The sequence below is a fragment of the Ziziphus jujuba genome, chromosome 12 (genome assembly GCF_031755915.1).
Source record: "Ziziphus jujuba cultivar Dongzao chromosome 12, ASM3175591v1".
Classification (NCBI taxonomy): Eukaryota; Viridiplantae; Streptophyta; class Magnoliopsida; order Rosales; family Rhamnaceae; genus Ziziphus; species Ziziphus jujuba.
Genome location: NC_083390.1, coordinates 22052149 through 22075006, shown reverse-complemented (window position 1 = coordinate 22075006; position 22858 = coordinate 22052149). Strand labels below are relative to the sequence as shown.

The 22858-nt window shown below is 31.2% G+C and overlaps 2 protein-coding genes across 5 annotated transcripts; both read left to right on the top strand.

The window, feature by feature from the left end:
- Positions 1 to 12917: 12917 nt before the first annotated feature.
- On the top strand, positions 12918 to 20079 carry LOC107429396 (uncharacterized). 4 transcript variants are annotated; one of them, XM_048462577.2, is made up of 13 exons: positions 12923 to 13390; positions 13505 to 13649; positions 14050 to 14240; positions 15099 to 15281; positions 15599 to 15674; positions 16414 to 16491; positions 16730 to 16815; positions 17105 to 17178; positions 18112 to 18157; positions 18499 to 18608; positions 19066 to 19240; positions 19460 to 19587; positions 19734 to 19872. In XM_048462577.2, the coding sequence occupies exons 1-12, from the start codon at positions 13127 to 13129 to the stop codon at positions 19550 to 19552; spliced, it is 1521 nt and encodes a 506-aa protein (XP_048318534.1). In that variant the 5' UTR covers positions 12923 to 13126; the 3' UTR covers positions 19553 to 19587; positions 19734 to 19872. The 4 variants fall into 4 exon arrangements, with proteins under 4 accessions (XP_048318533.1, XP_048318536.1, XP_048318532.1 ...); XM_048462576.2 differs by lacking the exon at positions 19460 to 19587 and having other exon boundaries at positions 12918 to 13390; positions 14086 to 14240; positions 19734 to 20079; XM_048462575.2 differs by lacking the exon at positions 19460 to 19587 and having other exon boundaries at positions 12921 to 13390; positions 19734 to 20079.
- Positions 20080 to 20210: 131 nt separating this feature from the next.
- LOC107429388 (glycosyltransferase BC10) lies at positions 20211 to 22117 on the top strand. Its single transcript, XM_016040062.4, has 2 exons — positions 20211 to 21215; positions 21352 to 22117. The coding sequence occupies exons 1-2, from the start codon at positions 20628 to 20630 to the stop codon at positions 21988 to 21990; spliced, it is 1227 nt and encodes a 408-aa protein (XP_015895548.3). The 5' UTR covers positions 20211 to 20627; the 3' UTR covers positions 21991 to 22117.
- Positions 22118 to 22858: the final 741 nt, after the last annotated feature.

Sequence of the window (22858 nt, the reverse complement as noted above, 5' to 3'; positions counted from 1 at the left end):
CCATAATGTGGATAACGAGGAATTTTTTGCTGTATAATGAAACATAATTAAAGTGGATAAACCTTAAAGTAAACAGGGTTTTATTGTTATTATTATTATTGTTTTTCAAATTATGTGTACTCCTTGGTGGTCAAAGATGGTGGGTTATAATTTGGCTAATTTTGTTGCGTCATATGATGATTTTGTCATTTTGGATTGCAAATAGAATTGAGATGGTGCTCAATGGCATTTTGATTTAATTTTCAAAGATGTTATACCTATTCATGATGAAAGATCATCTATCATTTTTCATTAAGAAAAGAAGAATAAAAATGTTTAGTTAATAAATTTTAATGGATCTAATCCTACATATGAAATGTAGTGACTCAACCCTCCAACCAATATACACACCCTTAATTAAAAGAAAGCAAAATAAACCTTAGATGGAAATTGATCTTAGAAATGTAGAATAGCCAACATGATGAATGCTTAGCTAGTGATTAAATAGGCTATCCATAAAATAAGATCAATTTTGTTGATAAAAATATTATTATTCTTCACTAACCTCCATATAAAGTGTTACACAAAATCTGTATTTTTGGTCGGAATAAAGTGGTATTCGAAATTCTTACCATTTTAAAGAAAATACTATGTATTAAAGTTTAGTGAATATATGACGAATATTTTAGGTAATAATTAGATGCGAAAAATGGAATCATGAATTTAATTTATCTAGACACTCCACGTCGATGCCGAAAAATGGTTGATGAAATTTCAATGGCTGGGATCGACATCATTATTATTCATTGGGTACGAACATATTTTCATTTAAAAAAAAAAAAAAAAGGGTACGGCCAAATACGAAGAGTTAAAATAGGAAATAAATGAGTACGGAAATTAATTGGCACTTCAAACCTCATAGCAAAGTGACACGTGCAAGCACGTGGTAGTAAGCCGCACAGTGTGTGTTTGGACATACTGGTTTGTCGCGCAGTCCACGTATGTTTCCACTTCTTATGGATAGACTTCAGGAGTCCAGGTGGACCTCAAATGAATGCATGATACTGACAACAGTCGGTTAGGGCCTTTTTGGTAATTACACTTTTTCGAAGTCTTGATCAACGATTATAGTGAAAGAAAATGAAACGAAAAATAATCTAGAAAAATATATATCCACTTTTAAATTGATTAAAAATCTGTAATTCTCAATTTATTAATATGAAAGAAAATATTTTAATTCAATATCATTGTTTAAAAAAGGAGTAATTTTATCATTAAATTATTTTAAAAAATTATATTGATCAATTTATCACATGTGTGAATACAATGACAATAAGAAAACAGTCTTCCTAATTTTTTTTTCTCATAATTAATAATTTTTTAATTTGTATACTCTAAGCTGCTATTGTTTATAGGTACAATGAGCAAATAATTTATTAATGTAACGTAAAATAGTAAAACCATTTATTATATAAAAATAAATATGATACATGCAATGTAACTTTAGCAGTACCTTTCATGAGAAGGAGTTGTGTCATATTATCATACTTGTAAAATTTTATTTTATAATTTTTTAGTTGACTTCACATGGCGATTACATTATATGTAGAGTCCAATTTGTTGTAATATTCGGCGTGACTACATGCGGTCCAAATTTGGCAAATTAATATACCCTAATTTGTCATTTTACAAAAGAAATTCTTACTATCTTAATAGTAATGAATATAAAATGTCCCCAAACAATTTATGTCTAACAATTGACCTATTCACATATGACAAAAACATCCCATATGAATTTTCTTATCTTTATATTTGCATTTTCTAGTCTAGTATTTTTCTTTTTTTTTTTTTTAGGGTGGTCCTCAATTTCCCTTTTTCCCTCTTTAAAAAAAAAAAAAATTCCCCTTTTTCCCTTTTTTCTCTTTTATTCATTTTTTTCTATGCGTTTTCTCTTGATTATTGTAGAACACTATTATACCAAAAAGGTAGGATATATAGGGAACAACTTATATGTGTAGGTAGTTGTCATTTTTATGAAAGGGCTTTTGGACGGATGAGAAATTTCTCTTAAACAAGGAAGCAAATACAATTTGCTGAGGAAATAAAGCGAAGGGCATGTCTATCTTATTTTTTTGGTGGAAAATGGTTGGGAATATGAAACATATTATATATATATATTCTGATATAATCTTATCGCATTTTGTGGCACCCATTGAGGTGTGAATATGTAATGGGAAGATAATGAAAGTTTCCATCTTTTCTTTATATCTTTCCAATTCTGCAGATGTCGATATATATCACCTACTCATGAGTCATGAAAAAATATCATCTGGTTTCTGGTTTACTTTGCTTATATACAGTTGATGGTATAGGGATTTCGATTCTCTTTCAGTCTTCAATTATTAATATTCAATTTCGAGGTGTGAGTATATAATTAGTGGCCAGCATTATTAAAATTATTAAAACTATTTGGTTTTAAAAAAATTATTAAAATAATTGATATTATTATTTATGAGAGTAAGGTAGTTGAAAAATATATGCATGTTAATTTTAACCATTTTAGTTTGGATCGGGTATCAAAATTTCACTAGCTTAGTTTATGTAAATTATCATAAATGAAATTGGTCTATTTGTATGCTCCTCGTATTTCATTTATGCATGCCAATCTACAATTTTATGTTGATTGATCAAGTTTATCTCATTGTCTTTTTTTTTTTTTTTTTTTGGGTAAAAAAAATTGCTCTTATTGTTTAAAAAAAAATCATCTTTGCGGCCATGAAAAAGGACTACTTCTAGACTTCATGTTTGTGAAATATTTATATATTTGATGAATCTTGAAGGAAAAGAAAGTAAAATAATAATAATAAAGAGAATAATTGACGTATGATGTGAAGTTAGAGAAGGAAAGAATTTCAAGATTGGGAATATTGTGAGGGCATGAATAGTTGGATAGAACACATGAAAAACAGAGGTGGAGGGTATGCCAAGCCTTGGCCGGCATGCGACAGTTGCGTGTCCTCACCAGCTCTATGCATTCAAGTCTTATCCCTCCCACTCCGTTGGAGCTCTACCAACTCATGGCCCACCCAACTCTCGCATTTATAATGATATGAACCCGCACATTATTTTTCTTCCCTTCTATTTATTAACTATATAATAATTAATAACCATGGTATTATAAAAATCTTAGATACAATTTCTTATTAGATCAGTCTTTATATTAAACGCAGAATCATCATCATCATCATCATCATCATAGCTGTTTTCCACGACTTTTTTTCTTCCCCCTTTAAGTTAAACCACAATTAATACAATCAAGTAAGACTGATAGGACCTTATTATGAATTTCTGGGTCAAGACACATTTTAATATTGTTTTTTATATATATATAAAAAAAAAAATTATGACCATAGGTTCAATAATTTCGTATTTTTGGAATGTTTCATATTTCCCAAGGCATTTTGAACCATATATGATATATAATTCTAATATTAATATTTTAATATTAAAATAATAATTTTAATTTATGGGAGAAGGGATATGTAAAGGATGGAAAAACTTGTCATTTAATTATCACTATTTCTATTTGTGCCAAATTGTTTAGCTATTGATGTGACAAGATGACAGCTAAATATGGATATATAAATGAATTGGACAGTAAAATTCAATACATGCTAATAAAATATATTGTTTTACCATATATTTGATAAACAAATTAGTAATATAACATTATTGTTTAAATATTATTTTTCTGCCAAACCGATAAGAGATGATACACAATCCAATAGATCCCATCATGCATATTGCCATCTCTGCCCACATAATAGTTATCTTTTATCATTTTTTATTTTTCTTTTTCTTTTTTGACGTTAATAATGCAGGTCAATTATGTTAGTTTACTTTTTTATTTTGGTTGAAATTATGCTGGTGCTTAATTAATTAGCACCTTTGCTATATAACTATCCTATCTTTTTTTTTTTTTTTTTTCCTTTGAAATGAAAATAATTATCCTCTCCCTGTTTTTATAATGCCAGACAAAGTGTTCGTAGTTTGTCCCATATCAATTTGCAAACAAATACAGGAAAGCAATGAAAATTATCGTGTCATCCACTTATTAGCTAATACCCAAGGGCTATCTAGAAGAAATTTTTAGTCGGATCGTTTTCATACGATAAATTGGTGTCCCAAGTAATAAAAATATCATATTCTAACTTAATTTTGAACATGCTATAGCTTTCATTGAATAATAGCACGGTTAGAGAAAATTAGAGTAAATTTTGAGATTTGTATCGAATTAATTAATGGCATATGCGGTCACGGTCAGAGCAATAATATCTGAAAACAATTGGAAGGACATATATATATATATTTTATATTTTATAAACTTATTACTTTAGGGCAGTTGGCAAATCCACGTTAATTTTTAGATAAGGATTAACTACATTTTCTATCTTGCTTTTCCGTTCCAAACCATAATTTTTAATACAAATAATTAAATTTTTAATTTTTCAAGTTATTGTAGATTGATCTAATCTTCAATTTATGCAAATGAATAATTAATAATTCCTTTCACATGGTCTCTTTTTTCTTATTGATCATTAATTTTTTTTTTGTGAATTATTGATCAATACCTTAATTCATTTATCACGAGGTTTGCCCATGAAACCAAGGGTTCCTTCAATGATTGACCATCCAAAACAACCAAAAGAAAGACTGGGATTGTTTCAGGATTTAATTTGCATGTGTATAAGAGGAAATTGACAAATGTTTTTTTTTTTTTTCATTTGGGTTAAAAGATGTGGTCATATGAAACCTAGGTAGATAAAATAGTTACCTATTTTTGTTTGGCTAAATTGAAGATTAGATTAATATGTAACAATTAAAAAATTGAGATATTAAATCATAGCATTTGAAATTTGATGGCCTAAACCCCTTAGATAATGATCCAAATTCTTACAGTTATTGGCTAAATCATACTTAAACAAAATTAATGATCATGAGAGAAACTGAATGCATCCTTAAAAGGAAAAAAAAATAAAAATAAAAATCCAAATTGGGACCTAATTGGCCTAAAAATCCAAAAGGAAGGGTTTTATAATTAATTCCTCCCAAGTAGTTATAAAAATATCCTACCTTATGTTTCCTCATCAATTAATTCTTTTTATTTTTTTATTTTAAGACTCATCAATGAGTCCTTAGATTAATAATATATAGAGAGAGAATACCAAAGGTTTGCATATGAAATCTGATTACATCGTCATGAACATGACAAATCATGAGTTGCTAGGTAGCAAATATAGCAGTTACGTCAAATGAATTTAATCTAATTGATAAATTTTTCCCATCAATATCTAAAAGATTATGACTTTGAAATAATAATGAAAGAAAATTATTATAAATGAAAAAGAAGGTACAGCGTTACACCATACCATGTAATCATGTTTCTTCACAATATGTGGTTTGTAAAGAGTCCATCACAAAAATTGTCAAAAAAAAAAAAAAAAAGTATCATAAAAAAAAGAATAAGCATATATTTATATACATTTTATATTTATCGTATAATTACTTTTCAACTAATAACTTGTATATTTAACGTATGTAGTCAAACTGATAGCAGGACAATCCAATAATGCCAAATTCAAGTATAATACATTTCCTAATCTCATATTGTATGAATGCGAATATATAATTAAAAATAATAAGAGTAGATAATATATATAGTTTGTTTTTATTACAATTATTTTCCACAGAAGCATATAATGTTAATTAAGAATGTAAGGAAAATGAAATAAAGAGTGGGAATGCCTGTGGATTTGATTAATGGAACATATAAGATCTGCCTAATACAATATTTTGTTTAATTAATTACAAGAATTCGTAGAAGTATTCTCCGCATGCTTATAGCTGATTAAAACTTTAGGATTTTCTAGTCTGTGAAAAAGATACGAATCATAATTTGTAAATGATACACAAAACAAGAGATTGGTCTATGAATTAAATAAGTTTGCGGCCAAATCAGCTGGATGCAGAGATGGTTGTAGTTCAAATGCTTTCTTGCAAAAGAAAATTCAGGTAGAATTAATTGATTAATAACAATTAGTGTTAAGTAATTGTTAAGAATTCCAGCACATTCTTTTTTTTTAATGATTTGTTGAACCGCCACCACATTATGCAAACGTCAAATTTTTATTTGATAGAGAAGCTTAACCTTTTGAGCTCTTTCTTATTATTTGAAAAAGAATTCATCTCTTTAATTTTTAAATGCATACCAAACACTTTATGGCTTCCCCAGAAAGATTCTTCACAGGTAGACTACTCATTTTTTTATTTAGATTTAATTATTTGGGTTAAGAAAACAAGATTATCCAATAATTGACATTTTTAGATTTGAATAACATTACATTTATTTTTCAATAATAAAGGAATATTGTCCATACTGCTATATTAATTTTTCTGACAGCATCAAATTGGCAACACCAAAACATTTGATCTTATAGAATGTAAAGAGATCGATAATCCGGTTTATTTGTGTATTTTTTGATTGGTTCAATATCATTGTCTGCGTCAACAAATTCTCTTCCCTCTGCTACTTATTATTAATTTTCCATTATTTCTTAAAGACAAATTAGCAAAATAGAGATTTTCAAAATTAATTGACAAAATTTGTGTCTTGAAGATTTTATATATACTGCGTGTAGATAAGTACTAGATATTGAACAATCTAGTAAGACGCCACTTTTGAGTACTGTGTAGGTCAAATGGATAACCTAAATTGGTAATGACCATTAACCCACTATACCTGTGTTTCCACTCTCACCTTTTTGCTGCCCCAATACTTGTTGGGATGAAAATTTGAATCACAAAACCGACTACTTTAGTGGGAAACAAGCATTTTTTTTTTTATGCAATGATTATTCAAGCAAAAATATAATATATATACATGGCAAAACTCATATCAAATTGCTCTATGGTAAATTTTCTTTATTTATTTTTTCCTAACTAAGATTTTAGTATATACTATTAAATTTATATTAAATTAGTAATTAATTTTTAAATTTGGCCCGTAAAGCATTACAGAATTTTGAGGAATCGGTATTAATTTATGCTTCATTGCTCCATATATATATTTTCTTTAATCATATTTTCTAAACCAACAAGACCAATCTAAATCGATCTTATAAGATGTCTGCCACCATTTAACAAAAATGTATTATTCTGTAGTATATCAAGAGATTTAATCTATGATTCTTATGCTAAACCAATGATATGGACTTCATATATGTATAATAACTTTCCAAGTTCTACAATCTTTCAATTCACTCTTAGCTTTACCAAGTCTATCCAAAATAAAAATATCTTGGATTATTCAGTATTCATCCATGTGGATAATATTTTTTTTTTTGGGTAGTTTATCTGTATGGATATTTTTCCATGTATCATATTCGTCAGTTGTTTACCTTTGACCATCCACATTACTTGGATCCTATTTTTCACATACTTTGTGTAGCATCCAAACACTTACAGTACATTATAAAATTCTTTTATATTTGAATTTTGGGACTACATGGCAAAATAGGATCAAGAAACTAATCTAAAGATGGAATTTGTTTTCCCACTTTGTGTCAGGAATGGTGCTATGACCTCGTATTTTGTCAATTAATCAAGAAGAAAAAAATGCATGTCTGGGGCCTTGGCTTCAGCTCTAATTAGAAAAGGCCAAAAAAAAACAAAAAAGAATAAAAAAAAGGACTTATTGTATATATAGAGTCCTTATTCTGACGTCTTTTTTTATTTTTTATTTTGGTATTAATTGTTAATAAAAATTGCCATTATATAACATTCCTTCAGTTCAATATGTATATATATATATATATATATAAAAGCTCACCTACTTTTCCATGAAAAAAAAAAAAGAGTTACTGTAATTTTTGAAAATATAATTGATATAAGACTAAAATTAAAAAAACATTAGGCTAACTATATACATAATGTAACTATATATGATTTACCCAATATCATCTTATATTCACTTTTTTTTTTCTTTTTTCTTTTTTTGTATAACTGTATATATTATTATCAAATTATATGAACTTGCTGTACACTTGTCACATACAAAATTACATATATATATATATATATACACACACACACCAGATGATGCTGACTGTCCAACAACAATATAGAGTTGGGCAAGTATTAAATTTTTTAATGGGTGTGTCTACATATGTATATATACTGTATAAACCAACATATATATATATATACATATATATTTGAATAAATGGTAAACCATCTCCAAAATATTGTCTAAATTCGTTGTACTTTTACCCATATGGCTTCATTAATTACTATTATATTGCCTTACATCATAGATTCGTACGTAGCTCATCCAAAAAAGAATTATATTTTCAACCAGTCTCTCACACGGCGAGTAGTCATGCACGACATATTCTCTTACTGGGATGACGAAAAATCATGAGGAGTCTACTTGAAGAATAAACAATCTACAAAGATGTTATATCCGATTGCCATATAGAATATATGCATAGGAATTTTTACAAATAGGATTTGATGAGGTTACATCATATGGTATAATATTGTAGAAGTACACATACACAGACAGCTGATTCTCCAGATTACATATATATATATACATATATATATATATATATATATATAATAAACAATATTGCACGGATTCGATTGTTTACTTACAAATATATATACATGTATATATATAATATACAATATTGCACGGATTCGATCGTTTACTTACAAATATATAAAGATATATGCACACTAGTTCGAAGATTACTTAAGTATAATTTGTATTTGTCTTTGCATGGGTTGTTGGGAGACATAATAACGTTTTGTGTGCTATTTGCTTATGTTCAAAAACATCTTTACGTAATCTAATTTCCCCTCCAATCTCTTCAAGGGTGGTTTATATATATATGTGTGTGTGTGTGTCATTTTTTGTTATTTTGTATCTGTCCTCTAGACTCTAGAGGAATTGGAGGGTCAGATTATTTTTTTCCCCCTTATATTTAATTTATTTGTTTATTTATTTATTACAATTTCTTTTGGGGAGATCTAGAGCAGTGTCTGACATAAAATTGCTTTAATTTTATCCTAAATATTGTTGAACCCAATTTCGTAATAAAATCAGATTATTATTGCATCTATTTGATATTAAAAGCATTTTCTTCACCACACCCAAAATAAATAAATAAATAAAAATAAAACCTTCTGTTTCCACTACAAGACATTTTTTTGACCTTTGAGACAGATTAAAAGCCAAGATCAGTCTTCTAATTCATTTTTTTTTTTAATTTTCCACTTACTTAATTAGTTAGTTTGAAAATCTCCGTTAACTTCTTCTTTGGCGGCTTCTTGTATGTTTATTCGTTTAAAGAATTGAATTTCTAATATAAATAATAAAACGTTAATAAAAAAAATGCCATTAAAGAATGAAAATATACAACAGAAAAATTCGATCTCCAACACCCTATTGTAAAAATATCATTTTTCTATTAATTAACTTGTTAACTGAAAAAAACCGTACAGATTTCATATATAAATCTATAGGCGATGTAATAGAATATATTAAAACAATATATATATATATATATATGAAAAATTAGGAATTATAATATAGCCAATTAACTAGAAAAACGTGGAGATTCCAAACTCCTAGTTGGTGTTACGCTATGTTGTGTACGTCTCTTCTAATTTGGCAAACACATTTGCAATTAATATTTTGTTTAAATTTTAATTAATTATTTTATTTTATTTTTGGTTGGTTTTTGAAATTGGAATGAGAGTTTCTGAACTTCGGATTAAATTAAAAGAATCAAAAGTTCACATAGTATCCTTGTATACATATAAAATATATGACAAAATGTTCATCTTATCTTCTTTGACTTCTGACCAAATTAATATTTTTCCCCTTTAATCCATTTACAAGGCTCAAAAATCAAATTGGAAAGAGGAAATGCTTCAAATGGTTTTTGCCACCCAGCAATGAAATGAAAAGTAACTTTAAGATGTCGGTGAGGAAGGCAAGAAAACACGCTATCGGTGAGGAAGGCAAGAAAACACACTATCTAGATAATAGGCCAATCAGAGTAAAAATATAATATGTATAATTTTGATTAATTCATATCATCTTCAAATTCAATTTTGAATCAGAAGTGCAAAGAGTACTTTCTGTCTTACAAAAGCGATTTTAAATTCCCTAGGAATTGGTGTGAGTATATAGAAAATATACTCATAATAATCTATTTCATTTCACTCGAAAAACTAATTAGGCCCCCAAAAGTTGGCAGAACATATCTTTACTATATGTTAGCTAGATAATGTTCTTAATCAGCTAATCTTATTGCTTGAAATGATTAGTTCAAACACTTGCAATTAACAAAAAAAAGTGTGTTTGAAGTGCAAATTAATTATACACAAAACTATTAATCCAAACAACGGATTATCCAATCCGCACTAATCAGGTTTAGTACTATATACTCGATGATGCAGAGTAAGTGGGTGAGTAAGTGGCTGAGTTCACATCCCAAAAATGAGGTTGTAATTAAAAAATATTGGTTGAGTGTGTGATGCTCATGTTTGGCACACATTCTTCATTAAATTACTCTCTAAAAGTCCACTTGTGGAAAATCCACCACTCCTCCAATCTGGTATTTAGATTTGTGTCTATCAGTTTTTATCATCAAAATATACCTTGAACTTTGAATCTGTGAATAATTTAAAACCTCTAAATAAAGTTAAACCAAATTGATAGGTCAGTGAGCCTGGACTACTTGAACAAGAAAAAGATAAGTTAGTAAGCTTATTTAGTATAAAGATTTAAATATCGAATTGCTTTATTTCACACTGAGAATTAAAAAAGCTTAAAAGAAAGATTAATCTTTTGAAATTTAGGTCCACTAACTAGGATAATATTCCAAATCACGTCCATGACCTTTGTACAGTACCTTGAATCAAGTTTTTCATGCCCATTAAAAAGCCTTCAATGGCATCCACGTCTAAGGGTCTACCTTTTAGTTAAAAAAATAATGTACATAATGCAGTAGTCAAATGTATTTGTTAAAGTGGGAGACTTGAAATTGTTTTACTGTCTTGTATATTATGTGAAAAGCCAAATTAATAGCATCACTTTTAGAATGCTTGCGCTTTTCTATTTTGTCCCCCAAGAAAACCCCTTCTCAGCAATGTGTGCAAATTTCATGAGCACTTAAAAAGGAAGCAAGAACCATGAAGTTTTCAATCAACCATGCTAATAAGAAAGAGCAGCACCAAATACAGTAAATAGTAGTCATATATTCATGCTACAATCTAATTAAACACTTTATTTTTATTTTTATTTTTATTTTTGGGTTTGGGTTTTGAAATAGATTAAGACATACACTCGTTATAAATTATATTGATCCCTTGAAAACTATCTCCTAATTTATGATGAATAACATGCACAACATTGCTAGCTTCGGGGATTGCTACATTCCAACTAAGATTTTAGTTTAAAATTTATTGATTGAGATGTTATTCATAATGATATTGTTCATTATAAGTTGAGAGGGAGTTTCGGGTAGAATAATTTTATGTTTTCATATATTATATCGGAGATTTGATTGCAGTATTAGTTCATGTAATCATTTTTTCTTTATCTATGGAATCTGAAGAAAAAACTTGAAATTTCAAAAGCAAATGGCACTACCTGGATGAGTAGACAATGCACAATTAATATGGCAAATTGTCACTTCAGAGAAGCATGATATTTGCCTGCTGGGCCATGCAGGATCAGGCTCAGGCTCAATGTGGTGCCCAAACTGGGTAGCCAGTAACCACCATTCACGAGAAAAGGGAAAAACAAGGAAAAAAAAAAAAAAAAAAAGGAAAAAAAAGAAAAAGAAAAAAGTAACCACCACTACATGTAGCATGAAGCGTCTAAATTACTTATCTTTGACCACTTTTTTTTTTTGGTTGCTTTCCTCGAATTTAATTTGTGTATGGGCTTAACATAGACTTCCACTTATATCATGTACAATCCAAAGCGAGCTCAATTTTCTTTTCAGATAGGATGATTTGGGATATATACAAACTACGGTTAAGTTCTTAGTAGAACATAAAATTTGTATTTAGAGAAGATGTCGATTATGATTTCACTAATTTTGAATAAATAAAAAAATAAAAAATAAATATGATTAGAAAAATTATTGAAGGCATTCTTTTGATGTGACAGAATGTTATTTGTTAAGAAATTGATAAGGTACGATTTAATGTAAGCTTACAAAGTAGTATCATATCAGTCTTTATACAAATTTTGTAGCAAGTTAGAGTAGGAAAAGAAAAACCAAAAATATAAGAAAAAAGTACACGAAGCGTTCAGCCTGAAAATTGTTAAGGGCAGGCCCATTTCAACATTGGGCCAGATAGAGAAATGCCAGCACACTGGATCATAATTGAAGCAGTTTTTATTTTATTTTATTTTTTCTTTGGCTCAATATAAGTGAAACATATTATTATTATTATTTTTTTTTTTTCTTGAGAGTAAGTGAAACAAATTAAAAAGATGTTTTAGCCAACAAAAATCAAGCTCAAACAAGCACAGAGATTAGTAGATTAGTGATTTAGGAAATCGATTCAATCTTTTACATCTAATGGTTTGAAAATTAAGATTGAAATCCTAATAAATCCTTTTTATTGTCTAAAATGGTCGATATTGCTAATTCTGAGTAGCGTAAGGCTTCATGGCCTCATACCTACAACACTACAAGAGGCATGTTTTTTTAGTAACCAAAAAAACAAACAGCTTGAACAACGTTTGGACTTTATGCATAGTAATAGGGGGGCAAATAACAGCGATTTATATAATTATTTAAATATTAGTTATATAAGTATAAGATTTTTTTTTTTTTTTTTTAAAAAGAAGATAGTTTTTATTTAACAGAAACCAAAACTTCTTTAACGGTCATATAACGGTCATGAATCAAATTCTGTCAATAAGCCGGTCAGCTCTAGTTACCAATAAAAGCCGTCACTTCAACTCAGCCGTACCGATTTCCGTCAGACTCGTTTCCCTGCTCTCTCAGTCTCAGTCTCCGACATCCATTTCGTAAACTCTTTCCAAACTTTTCTAATGGCGGTTCACAATCTCTGCCTCATCCTCAAGAACCATTTAGACGATTCCCAATTTCTCCTCCTCAAGCAACCACGCCCCCCAAAGTTCGGCGACGACGAGTACGATTCCTATGTCGATTCCGATCTCTGGGACTTGCCCTCAACCCAGTTGAATAATCGACAAGGAGACTCCCAACCTCGAATTGCCTTTGCAAGCGAAGAAGAATCGTACTTGGAGAATATCGATTTGAGAAAATTCGATGTCGATTCGGCTCTCAACAGAGTACTTACTTTGTGAAATTTTCGACGTCCTTTTTCCAATGTTTTTGTGGGTGGGAATTGGGATTATATATACATTGCGTTAAGTTTTGATTTTGATTTTTTTTGGGTTTCATAGATTTTGGGACAAGTGGGTTTTGGGACAGCTGATGAGGGAGAGTGGAAGTTCTGGAAACATGTGGAGGAAGCTGAGTTTGGACCCGGACCGCCTGTTCACACTGTGTTTATTGTGGGATCGAGAGCTGCGAATCAAAATTCGCAAGGTTTTTCTCGTGTCCTTTGTTACTTTTTTGTAGCATTTCTATTCTAGTTATGAAGTTTTATGTTGTATATGTACCTTCCTTTATTCATAATGCTTTATACCCGTTTTCCTATTTCAATTTTTTTTTTCCAGTATTTTTCGTTTCGATTGTATTAGCTTATATCTCAAAAACGGCTCCTAGAGAGTAACCAATAATGGGATTGATAATAGTTGTTTTCTGAACAAATTGGGATGTTATGTAATATGTGACTTATGTCTAAAGTTGGGCAATTAGGAAGTGTCATGTTAACATCAAATCATGACCTTCATCAATAATTTATCACTTTACTTGGTCGGAAGTTAAATAATTTGATTTAGAAATTTAAAAATACAATTTATAGTATTTTGTTGTTTTCATGAAGTGGGACTAATACCGAAACTTGAAGATGCAAATTCAGAGTCATATAAGTGGATGTCCGTAAGAAGCTGTCTGGACTGGCTTTTGGAAGTGAAACCCAATAATGACCGAGTAGGGCCTTTGGTAGTGACTGGTCTTCTAAATGACTCTTTGCAATCTAGAGAGCGGAAAGCTCTGTGCGACTTAAAATACCAGGTTCGCCGTCCTCTGACTTGCTGTTTTTTCTACATGAATCATACATACTGTAGTTAGATGCAAGACCTGTTGTACTTGAGGTTATTGATCATATATTAGTTTTTTTTTTTTTTTTTTTTTTGTTTTAATGTATTGTAGGAAGTATAAAGGTAAAATCACTTTATTGTTAGTGTAGGCTGATTTAAAGGTAAAATCACCTTATTATGGCTTTATTCTTTTTTTATTTTATTTTGTCATTAATGTGGATAAATTTGCACATGAATATTCATCATTACTGCATTTACAGGAGCTTCAAAGGTTGTGCATTTAGAAGTGCATGTTTAAGGATATTATTCCCAACAAAATCAATAATGAATGTTTTAGCACAGTTTTGCTGTGTTGTTAAGGACGAATTACAGTGCACCTTTCAATTTCATGAAAAAAGGGAATGAATTACCGTAGAAAAGCCAACAATTTTTGGACCAGGGGTTGCAACATGAAATTGGGTCATACCCATGGGTTTGCAAAATGAGGTTTCTCATATTGAAATCAGAATCTGTTTCGAGGTTTGGAACCGAAAAAAACCATGTTTTGGACACCACAGCTACACTTTATTTATAGGATTTTTTTTTTTTTAAATTTTATTTTATAATAAGCTTTGGTTTTTCATTACTCCAAAAGATTGCTTCCCAAGTTTAGTCTCTCCTTATATGAACTCTAAAAATCTTGCTCTGATCATCAATTCATTGTCTAGTTTGGGCATGTTAGAATTTTATCAATATGCTATGATTGAAGATCTATGTTTTTGTAGTAATGGAAGGTTTCTATGAAATATAACATGCTGATATTTGTGCAGTAAATATCTCTTTTTACTTTCAGGAGTATCCTCCTGGTGTTACACTTGTACCTATGAGAAGTAGGACGGCAAAGCCTTTTGATACTACAAACTTGGTTGTATTTGCTCCTGATAAAGCCTCAGATTACTCTGAGAATATTAATTTTGTTGCTCATGGGGATGCATTGATTGTGGATCCAGGATGTTGCTCTCAATTCCATAAGGAGGTATGATCTGTCAGTTTGATACACAGATATAAGGATTGGAACTGAAGTCTAAATATTGGATTTATTTATTGAACTTGGTAGCACCTTTATGCCTTTATGGGTTTCTATGAGCCAACATCTAGTTGAAATTTGATTTCAACTATGAACAATGGGGTTTGAATTTAGAACCTGGCAGATATAATTCCTAAGAGCTTGTCTTTGGGATGATTTTTTCCTTAGCCTGTGCCTTTGCTCATAATACAGATAGTGCATTGCTAATTATTGCGTTTGTTATGTGCTCTTCTAATTAAAACTGACATTATTGTCTATGTGGTCAGCTCAAGAGTATTATTGATACCTTGCCAAAAAAGTTAGTCGTTTTTCTTACTCATCACCACCGTGATCATGTAGATGGTAAGTTTTATGGAGAAACACAGCTGATCGAAGATTTAAAATTTCTGTTAGTCAAATAAAATGTGGTAATGTGTGTATCTCTTTATTTTATATATATGGCCGAATCCACTGCTTAACCTCTTAGGCTTTTAAGAAATCTAGGGATGGTAAACTACAGTCGATATTCCGCACCCTAAATATATATCACAGGAATTTAGATTATCCAATAAGACTAGATCTCTAGCTCTCTGTTCTTCTATTTTTTGATAATAATTAAACTTTGCATATTTTATTTTTTTGATAATAACTTTGCATAAGATATGGACACCAAATCCCACTGAGAAATTCCAAAAACCAAATGCAAATAAGACTAGATCTCTAGCTCTCTGTTCTTTATTTTTTTATTATAATTAAACTTTGCATATTTTATTTTTTTGATAATAATTAACTTTACATAAGATATGGACACCAACTCACACTGAGAAATTCCAAAAACCAAATGCAAATAGATCAAGATCTATGAAAATAGATTTAAAAGTAAACTTTATTTTGTTAGACACACAGCATCAGTAAGCAACTAAAGAAGTTCATCTTCAGTTAACCACTTTCACATCCACTTCAACCTGTACAAATTTCTTAAATTCTTTTGTCTCATAGAGATTAGTATTCAAGCTGCTTATTTTCCATTCATATATTTGCATTCTGAACTTATCTGGAGATCTGATTAAGATTATTTTTCTCTTTTTAATTTTTACTCCAGGTCTATCAGTTGTTCAGCAGTGCCATCCTGATGCTACTTTGTTGGCACATGAAAATACCATGCGTCGTATTGGAAAAGGTTCTGATTGTAACAGTATAGTTTAATGATTGAAATAGTTTCTGCAATGAATGATTGAGATCGGGTTATGTTTGATTGTTGTGTGATCATTTATCTCAGCTTTAAATATCCCTTTCTATTTCTTTCTTTTGTCTTTGTCTTTGCCTTTCTCTCTGTTTAAAGTCTAAATATTGTGTCATAAATAGCTTTCTTCCTCTGTTCTTCATTTGAACGATGCCTGTAATGTCATAATCTACAGGTGATTGGTCTCTCGGTTATACCCCAATTTCTGGATCTGAAGATATTTGCATTGGTGGTCAGAGATTAAGTGTCATTTTTGCTCCGGTATTTCCCCTTGATATATTTATTAATGGGGATGCAGGAATTGTCTATGTGATGAGATAGATCTTTTGTGTGAATTTTATATCTGAAAAGCAGGAGTTAAGCCCTTGTATTATGAATTTCTTCTATAATGAGTTATAGGCATCAGTGCTTTATGGAAAATGTTTTTCTTAAAGGTTATTGTGGAGATAACTAAGTATTTCTTCGGTCATTTAAAATCTGAAACGTTTATAGATATCCAACCTACTTTCATGTTGTTGTGTCTGGAATCTAACAGTGCCTTGTAATTCAGGGACATACAGATGGACATTTAGCATTGCTTCATGTCAGCACTCATTCATTAATTGTTGGTGATCACTGTGTGGGGTAAGATTCTGTTAAAGATGATGCTTCAATGCTTAGGGTACCTAGTGATATGATCTGCAGAAACTATGAGTTAAAACTGGTTCTATTATCATCGAGACTTATGTCAAGAATTAGAAGGAAAAAGAAAAAGAAAAAAAATGGTTATATGAAAAAAGAATCTTGGTTGAATATGATTTTTAAGTGATGCTTCAAATTGCGTTGGCTATGTTTATAGACATATTTTACAATGACAAACACACAGACACACACACGCACACACAAAAAAAAAAAATTTTTTTAGGCATAATATGTGTGTATTTGTGTACACGTACTTGCATGTGAATTTACAGTTTCTAAGCATTCCCTCCTTGTTATTAAGTGGTAAAAGTCTCAGTTGAGTTGAGCCATGTAAGTCGGTTCTTTTAAATTAATATATATATATATATATATATATATATTGCTTGAGGCTGCAGGAACACTATAAGGCCTGGCATGTTCTTTTTGTGCTGTCACACCATTAAGTATGTAACTTCTTTTTCTAGCCCTTGTACTCGCTCACTTGGAGATAAGATGATTCCCTTGACAAAATATTTCCGTTAAAGTTTTGTTTTCAGAATTTTGGATGTGTGTGCATATGAAAGAATTAATCATTTTTCATAAGTAATTTTTAGACATTGTTGTCTCTCTCTCTCTCTCTCTCTCTCTCTCACACACACACACACACACACACACACACACACACACACATACATCACTCTGAAGATGAAAGGGTTAGTCACTTTCATTGACCACAAGAGCAACCGTGCAGAGTTTGAGTGATATAATCTTGCCATCTTTCTAAACCATGATATTCTAATTTCATTTTCTGTGTTCATTAACTTGGGTTTTATTCCTGGTCTGCCAATTTTTATCTATCCAAAGCTTGTCTGCTAACATTATTCGGCTTTGTTTCAGTCAAGGGAGTGCTGTTTTAGACATTACTTCTGGTGGAAATATGACAGTAAGTAGATCCTATTTATGGTTATGATCATTCAAATTCTCCCAATTAATGAACACTTAATGTACCAATGTTTTCTGCTTTGCAAATAGACTTAATTAATGTACACTTATTTGTCTCATTTCTATTTAATATCTTGTAGACTAATAATAAGTTAGTCCAATGATGCATCATTCCCAAATTAGCCATTTCATTGATAATTTTTTGTAAGTAGATTATGGTTCAGTTTTAAATTTATAAATTATGTTAGACTTGGCAAGTGATCCACTGCCACATCTGGACATGTAGATGTTATCTATATTTCTCGAAATCTTAGGTAACAGAAACTTCTAATGTCTATGCAGGAGTACTTCAAATCGACTTACAACTTTATGGATCTTTCTCCACATATTTTGATACCCATGCATGGCAGAGTTAATCTGTGGCCAAAGCACATGCTTTGTGCATATCTCAAGTATGAAATAGAAGTTACTCTTTATCTCTCTATTCATCACAGTGCTAGCTTCCCAGTTCCCACTCTATAGCTAAGTTGTCTGGAAAGATTAAACCTATCATCTTAGGAAAAGTGACTCATTAAAATTTTTCAAGTAATGCTGTTCATTCAGTCTTCCTATTTTTGGACTGATTTGGCACCCCTCGGTCCTTATCATGGCTGAATTACCTTTTAATAGATCTTGCTTGTTGTTTCGCTGAAGGTATTATTCTGAATAATCAATAATCTTTAAAGCTCCAAAATGGTATATTCATGTCCTTTTCATTCTGCTGTTTATGGTTGGGGAACAATGGATATTATTACTTGGTTGAGAAGAACGTTTTTGCTCACCAAGTTTATATTCATCCACTATGGAAGCTTGCTTCTCTGTTGAGATGATGATCAGGTGAATCCTGATGCATCTGTCTTTAATTTTCAGGAACCGCAGAAGCAGAGAAACTTCCATTTTGAAAGCAATAGAAAATGGAGCACAAACATTGTTTGACATTGTTGCAAATGTATATTCTGAAGTTGATCATCGCTTTTGGATTCCTGCTGCATCAAATGTTAGGCTTCATGTGGATCATCTTGCCCAGCAAGATAAGTTACCAAAGGTAAGTTTTTCGAGGTTACATGAAGTAATTTTGTACCAAGCATACATATTTCAATATAGCATTCAAAAAATTTAGAGAATATTAATTCCATGGATACAAAAACATTTCCACATGACAATGTATTGTTATGATTCTTGCTAGAGTCTCTATTTCACCAAAAAAGAAAAAAAAGAAAAAAAAAAGGAGTCAAATTCCAATAATTAATGTGGGAGTGTGCAGGGTTTCTCTTTAGACACTTTCAATTGCAGTTTGGTTCCATTCACTGACGAGGTTGGTAAATTTGAGCCTCATCGAGGAAAGCTTACTCTCTAAGATCCATTCACCAACTAGCAACTACCTTAATTTAGGTTGGACTGGTTTCCTTGTTGTTCCCTCAGAAATTGCAATGTTCTATAGAATATTAAGCTCTATATTTGCGTAATTTAATCCTTGACATATTGATGATTAATGTTTTAGTAGGAATTATAAAAGTTTGCTTCATTTATGCGTGTAGGATTTTTCAATTCAGAAGTTCAAGAAAACATGTAGGCTGAATTTCTTATCTCGATGGATTTTGGCATACCTCAGTAGCAAGTTTGAATTAAAGCACCAAAAGCTTGGCGGAACTAAATTACTTATTGCTGGCGTGGTGGTCGGATTTTCTATTTTATATTGTGTTAAAGACAAGCTTAGTTCCAAATAAGACCGGTTTGATATTAGAAACCTATATATTCTACTCTGTATATTTTACCAATTAGGAAATTGCCAGAAAGTTGGTATTCGGAAATGGCTATAATTATGAATGTATATCATGATGTTATATTATAATAAAGGTTATAAGTATTTCTTGTTAATAATAATGTGTTGTGGAAAATCATGAGCTGTTAAAAATTAAGTACACAAATATGTCAAATGTGGAAAAGTAATGAGATCCGGCTATTTCTTAATTTTGTGGTATATGACATTTGATACCTAATAAAAGCCAAATTAAAATGCCTATCTTTTGTTTCTCCTTTTGTTATTTTTTTATTTGGTAGAAAAATGCTAACCCCATACCATATCTCGCCTAGCCTTCACTTTTCACCCTGCTTCATCATTGATTGATAGAGGCTAAATTCTAACTGATAGAGATTAGAGAGTAAGCTTGCAGATTACAGGGGATATTCATGCTCTAAGCCCCATTACTCTGTCTGTTCAACATAGCACATGATATTCACGCACTCTCCCTTCAGTTTACGGTGAAATTTTTTGCCCTCATAGTCTATATCCCAAATCGCCATAACGTTTCAAAGCTTGTAAAATTGCACGCCCACCCAGCACTTCTCATGTGGTGTTGCTTCAAATCAAAACGTCTTGGGGCCCTATAAACCAAACCCTTTCGCATCGTCCGGCATGGTATAGACATTTTATGGAGAGTGAGTCTTCAAAAAGAGAGATGAAGCAGTGTAAAATCACCATCTTTGTAAAAAATCTTTCATTACGCATTAGAAGAGAGGCAAATGAAAGTTATTTTCACCTCACCACCACCTTCATACTCTCTCTGTGGATGGTACTTTTTGTGGTCATTTTAGTATTCTTTTTTCATTATCACAAGAAAAAGTACATAATCTCAAAGGACTCTAATTACTTCTCTCAGCTTAATGCTTTTCAAGACAGCTTTCCTTTGTCTTCTAATTTGCTGCCATTTAATATTTCGAATCGGAGATCAATGCAGAGATGTCGGGAAGCTCCCAAAGAGCTATGGCATTCCATGAGTGATAAAGAGCTATTTTGGCAAGTCTCAAGGGTTCCAGATTTCCACAAGTGCCAGTATAACAGAACACCAAAGGTGGCATTCATGTTCTTAACCAGGGGAAGACTGCCCTTGGCACCACTCTGGGAGAGGTTCTTCAAGGGATATGAAGGCCTCTATTCTATATATCTCCATACATCACCAGAATTCATCCATGAGCCACCCGAATCCTCTGTTTTCTACAAGCGTCGGATACCAAGCAAGGTCAGTACTTCCAGTGTGTTCCCAGTTTGAGTCTTTATATCCAACCAAAGTCAGTTAAATTAACAGTTAATTTAGGTCCATATATTTTGGTTAATTGTGTGTGAAAATTTTAACTTCTTAAAACTATAATTTGCAGCCAGTTGAATGGGGAAAGAATACAATGATTGATGCAGAGAGACGCCTATTAGCAAATGCTCTACTAGATGTTTCCAATGAGAGATTTGTATTGTTATCTGAAACATGCATTCCTCTATTTAACTTCACCACAGTCTACAACTACCTTGTACACTCTAAGTACAGCTTCCTCAGCTCATTTGATGACCCAAGAAAAACTGGCCGTGGCCGGTACAACAAAAGGATGTGGCCAATAGTGTCATTGTCCGATTGGCGCAAGGGCTCCCAGTGGTTTGAGGTTCACCGGAAGCTCGCCTTAGAGATAGTATCCGACGAGACATATTACCCCATCTTTAAGGAACATTGCAGGCCTCCTTGTTACATGGATGAGCACTATTTGGTAACTCTAGTGACTAAGATTTCACCTGACATGACCTCTAATAGTAGCATCACATGGGTGGATTGGTCCAGAGGTGGCCCACATCCTACAATGTTTGTAAGAAATGATATCTCGGAAGCCCTTTTCAATCGGATAAAGCATGGATTCAATTGTATTTACAATGACCGAATAAGTTCGGTTTGCTTCCTTTTTGCAAGGAAATTTCATCCAAGCACACTAGAGCCTTTGCTTAGGATGGCTCAGGATTTGCTTGGTTTTTAACACCTAAAGTTGATGTTCAATGATTGGCCATGTTGCTACTTCAGCATACAAAATTCATAAGAAACAAGGAAAACTGAAAGAAAATTATTTGTTTTATTGGGTTCCTAGCATTTAGCAATAATAATCATTTTGACTACCAAAAAAAAAAAAAAAAAAAAAAGTGTTAGAAAAACCCATTTTCTTTCTTGTTCTATATATATATATACATTATTTTTTTCCTTAAATTTTTCAAATTGAATTGAAAATTACTGTTTTTAAAGTCATAAACCAAATGCATTTTGGCAGTTTTCAATATTCCTGGGTGTCTTGTCCTTGTTTACATGGAAATTGAGAGTGTAAACTGATGGAGCTAATAGCGGTGTCGCCACATGTGCCATGTCAATACGAGAACGGTGCAGCCATTGAATGGGTCTTCCAAAACCAACCTTCCAAATTCCTCCATGCGGTGCTTGACGCTTTTAGCAACCATGTATTGACTCCTAACAGGCAATCAGAAAACGCCTTGTTTCCAATCCCTTTAGACACTAAAGCCACCGAAATGGACCATATTTAATTTTTTTTTTAACTTAGTAATAGTCATGTTGTTAATAAAGAATATAAAAAAATAAAATAATAATAATAATAAATAAATAACTTGGTTATCACTATTTGCCAATCTTTTCGATGCATACATGGACAGCTTCTATTGGCTGCCTGCTTCGGTAAAAAGTTCAAACATAAAGAGTGTTTTTGGCTGCATGGGAAATGAAATTGCAAAAAGACCCATGTTATTTATGAACCAATGGGAGTTAACCACAATGAAGATTTTTATTTTTGTGCTCCAAAATGTCTGGACCTTTTAAGATCATAAGAAAATTAACAGCAATTG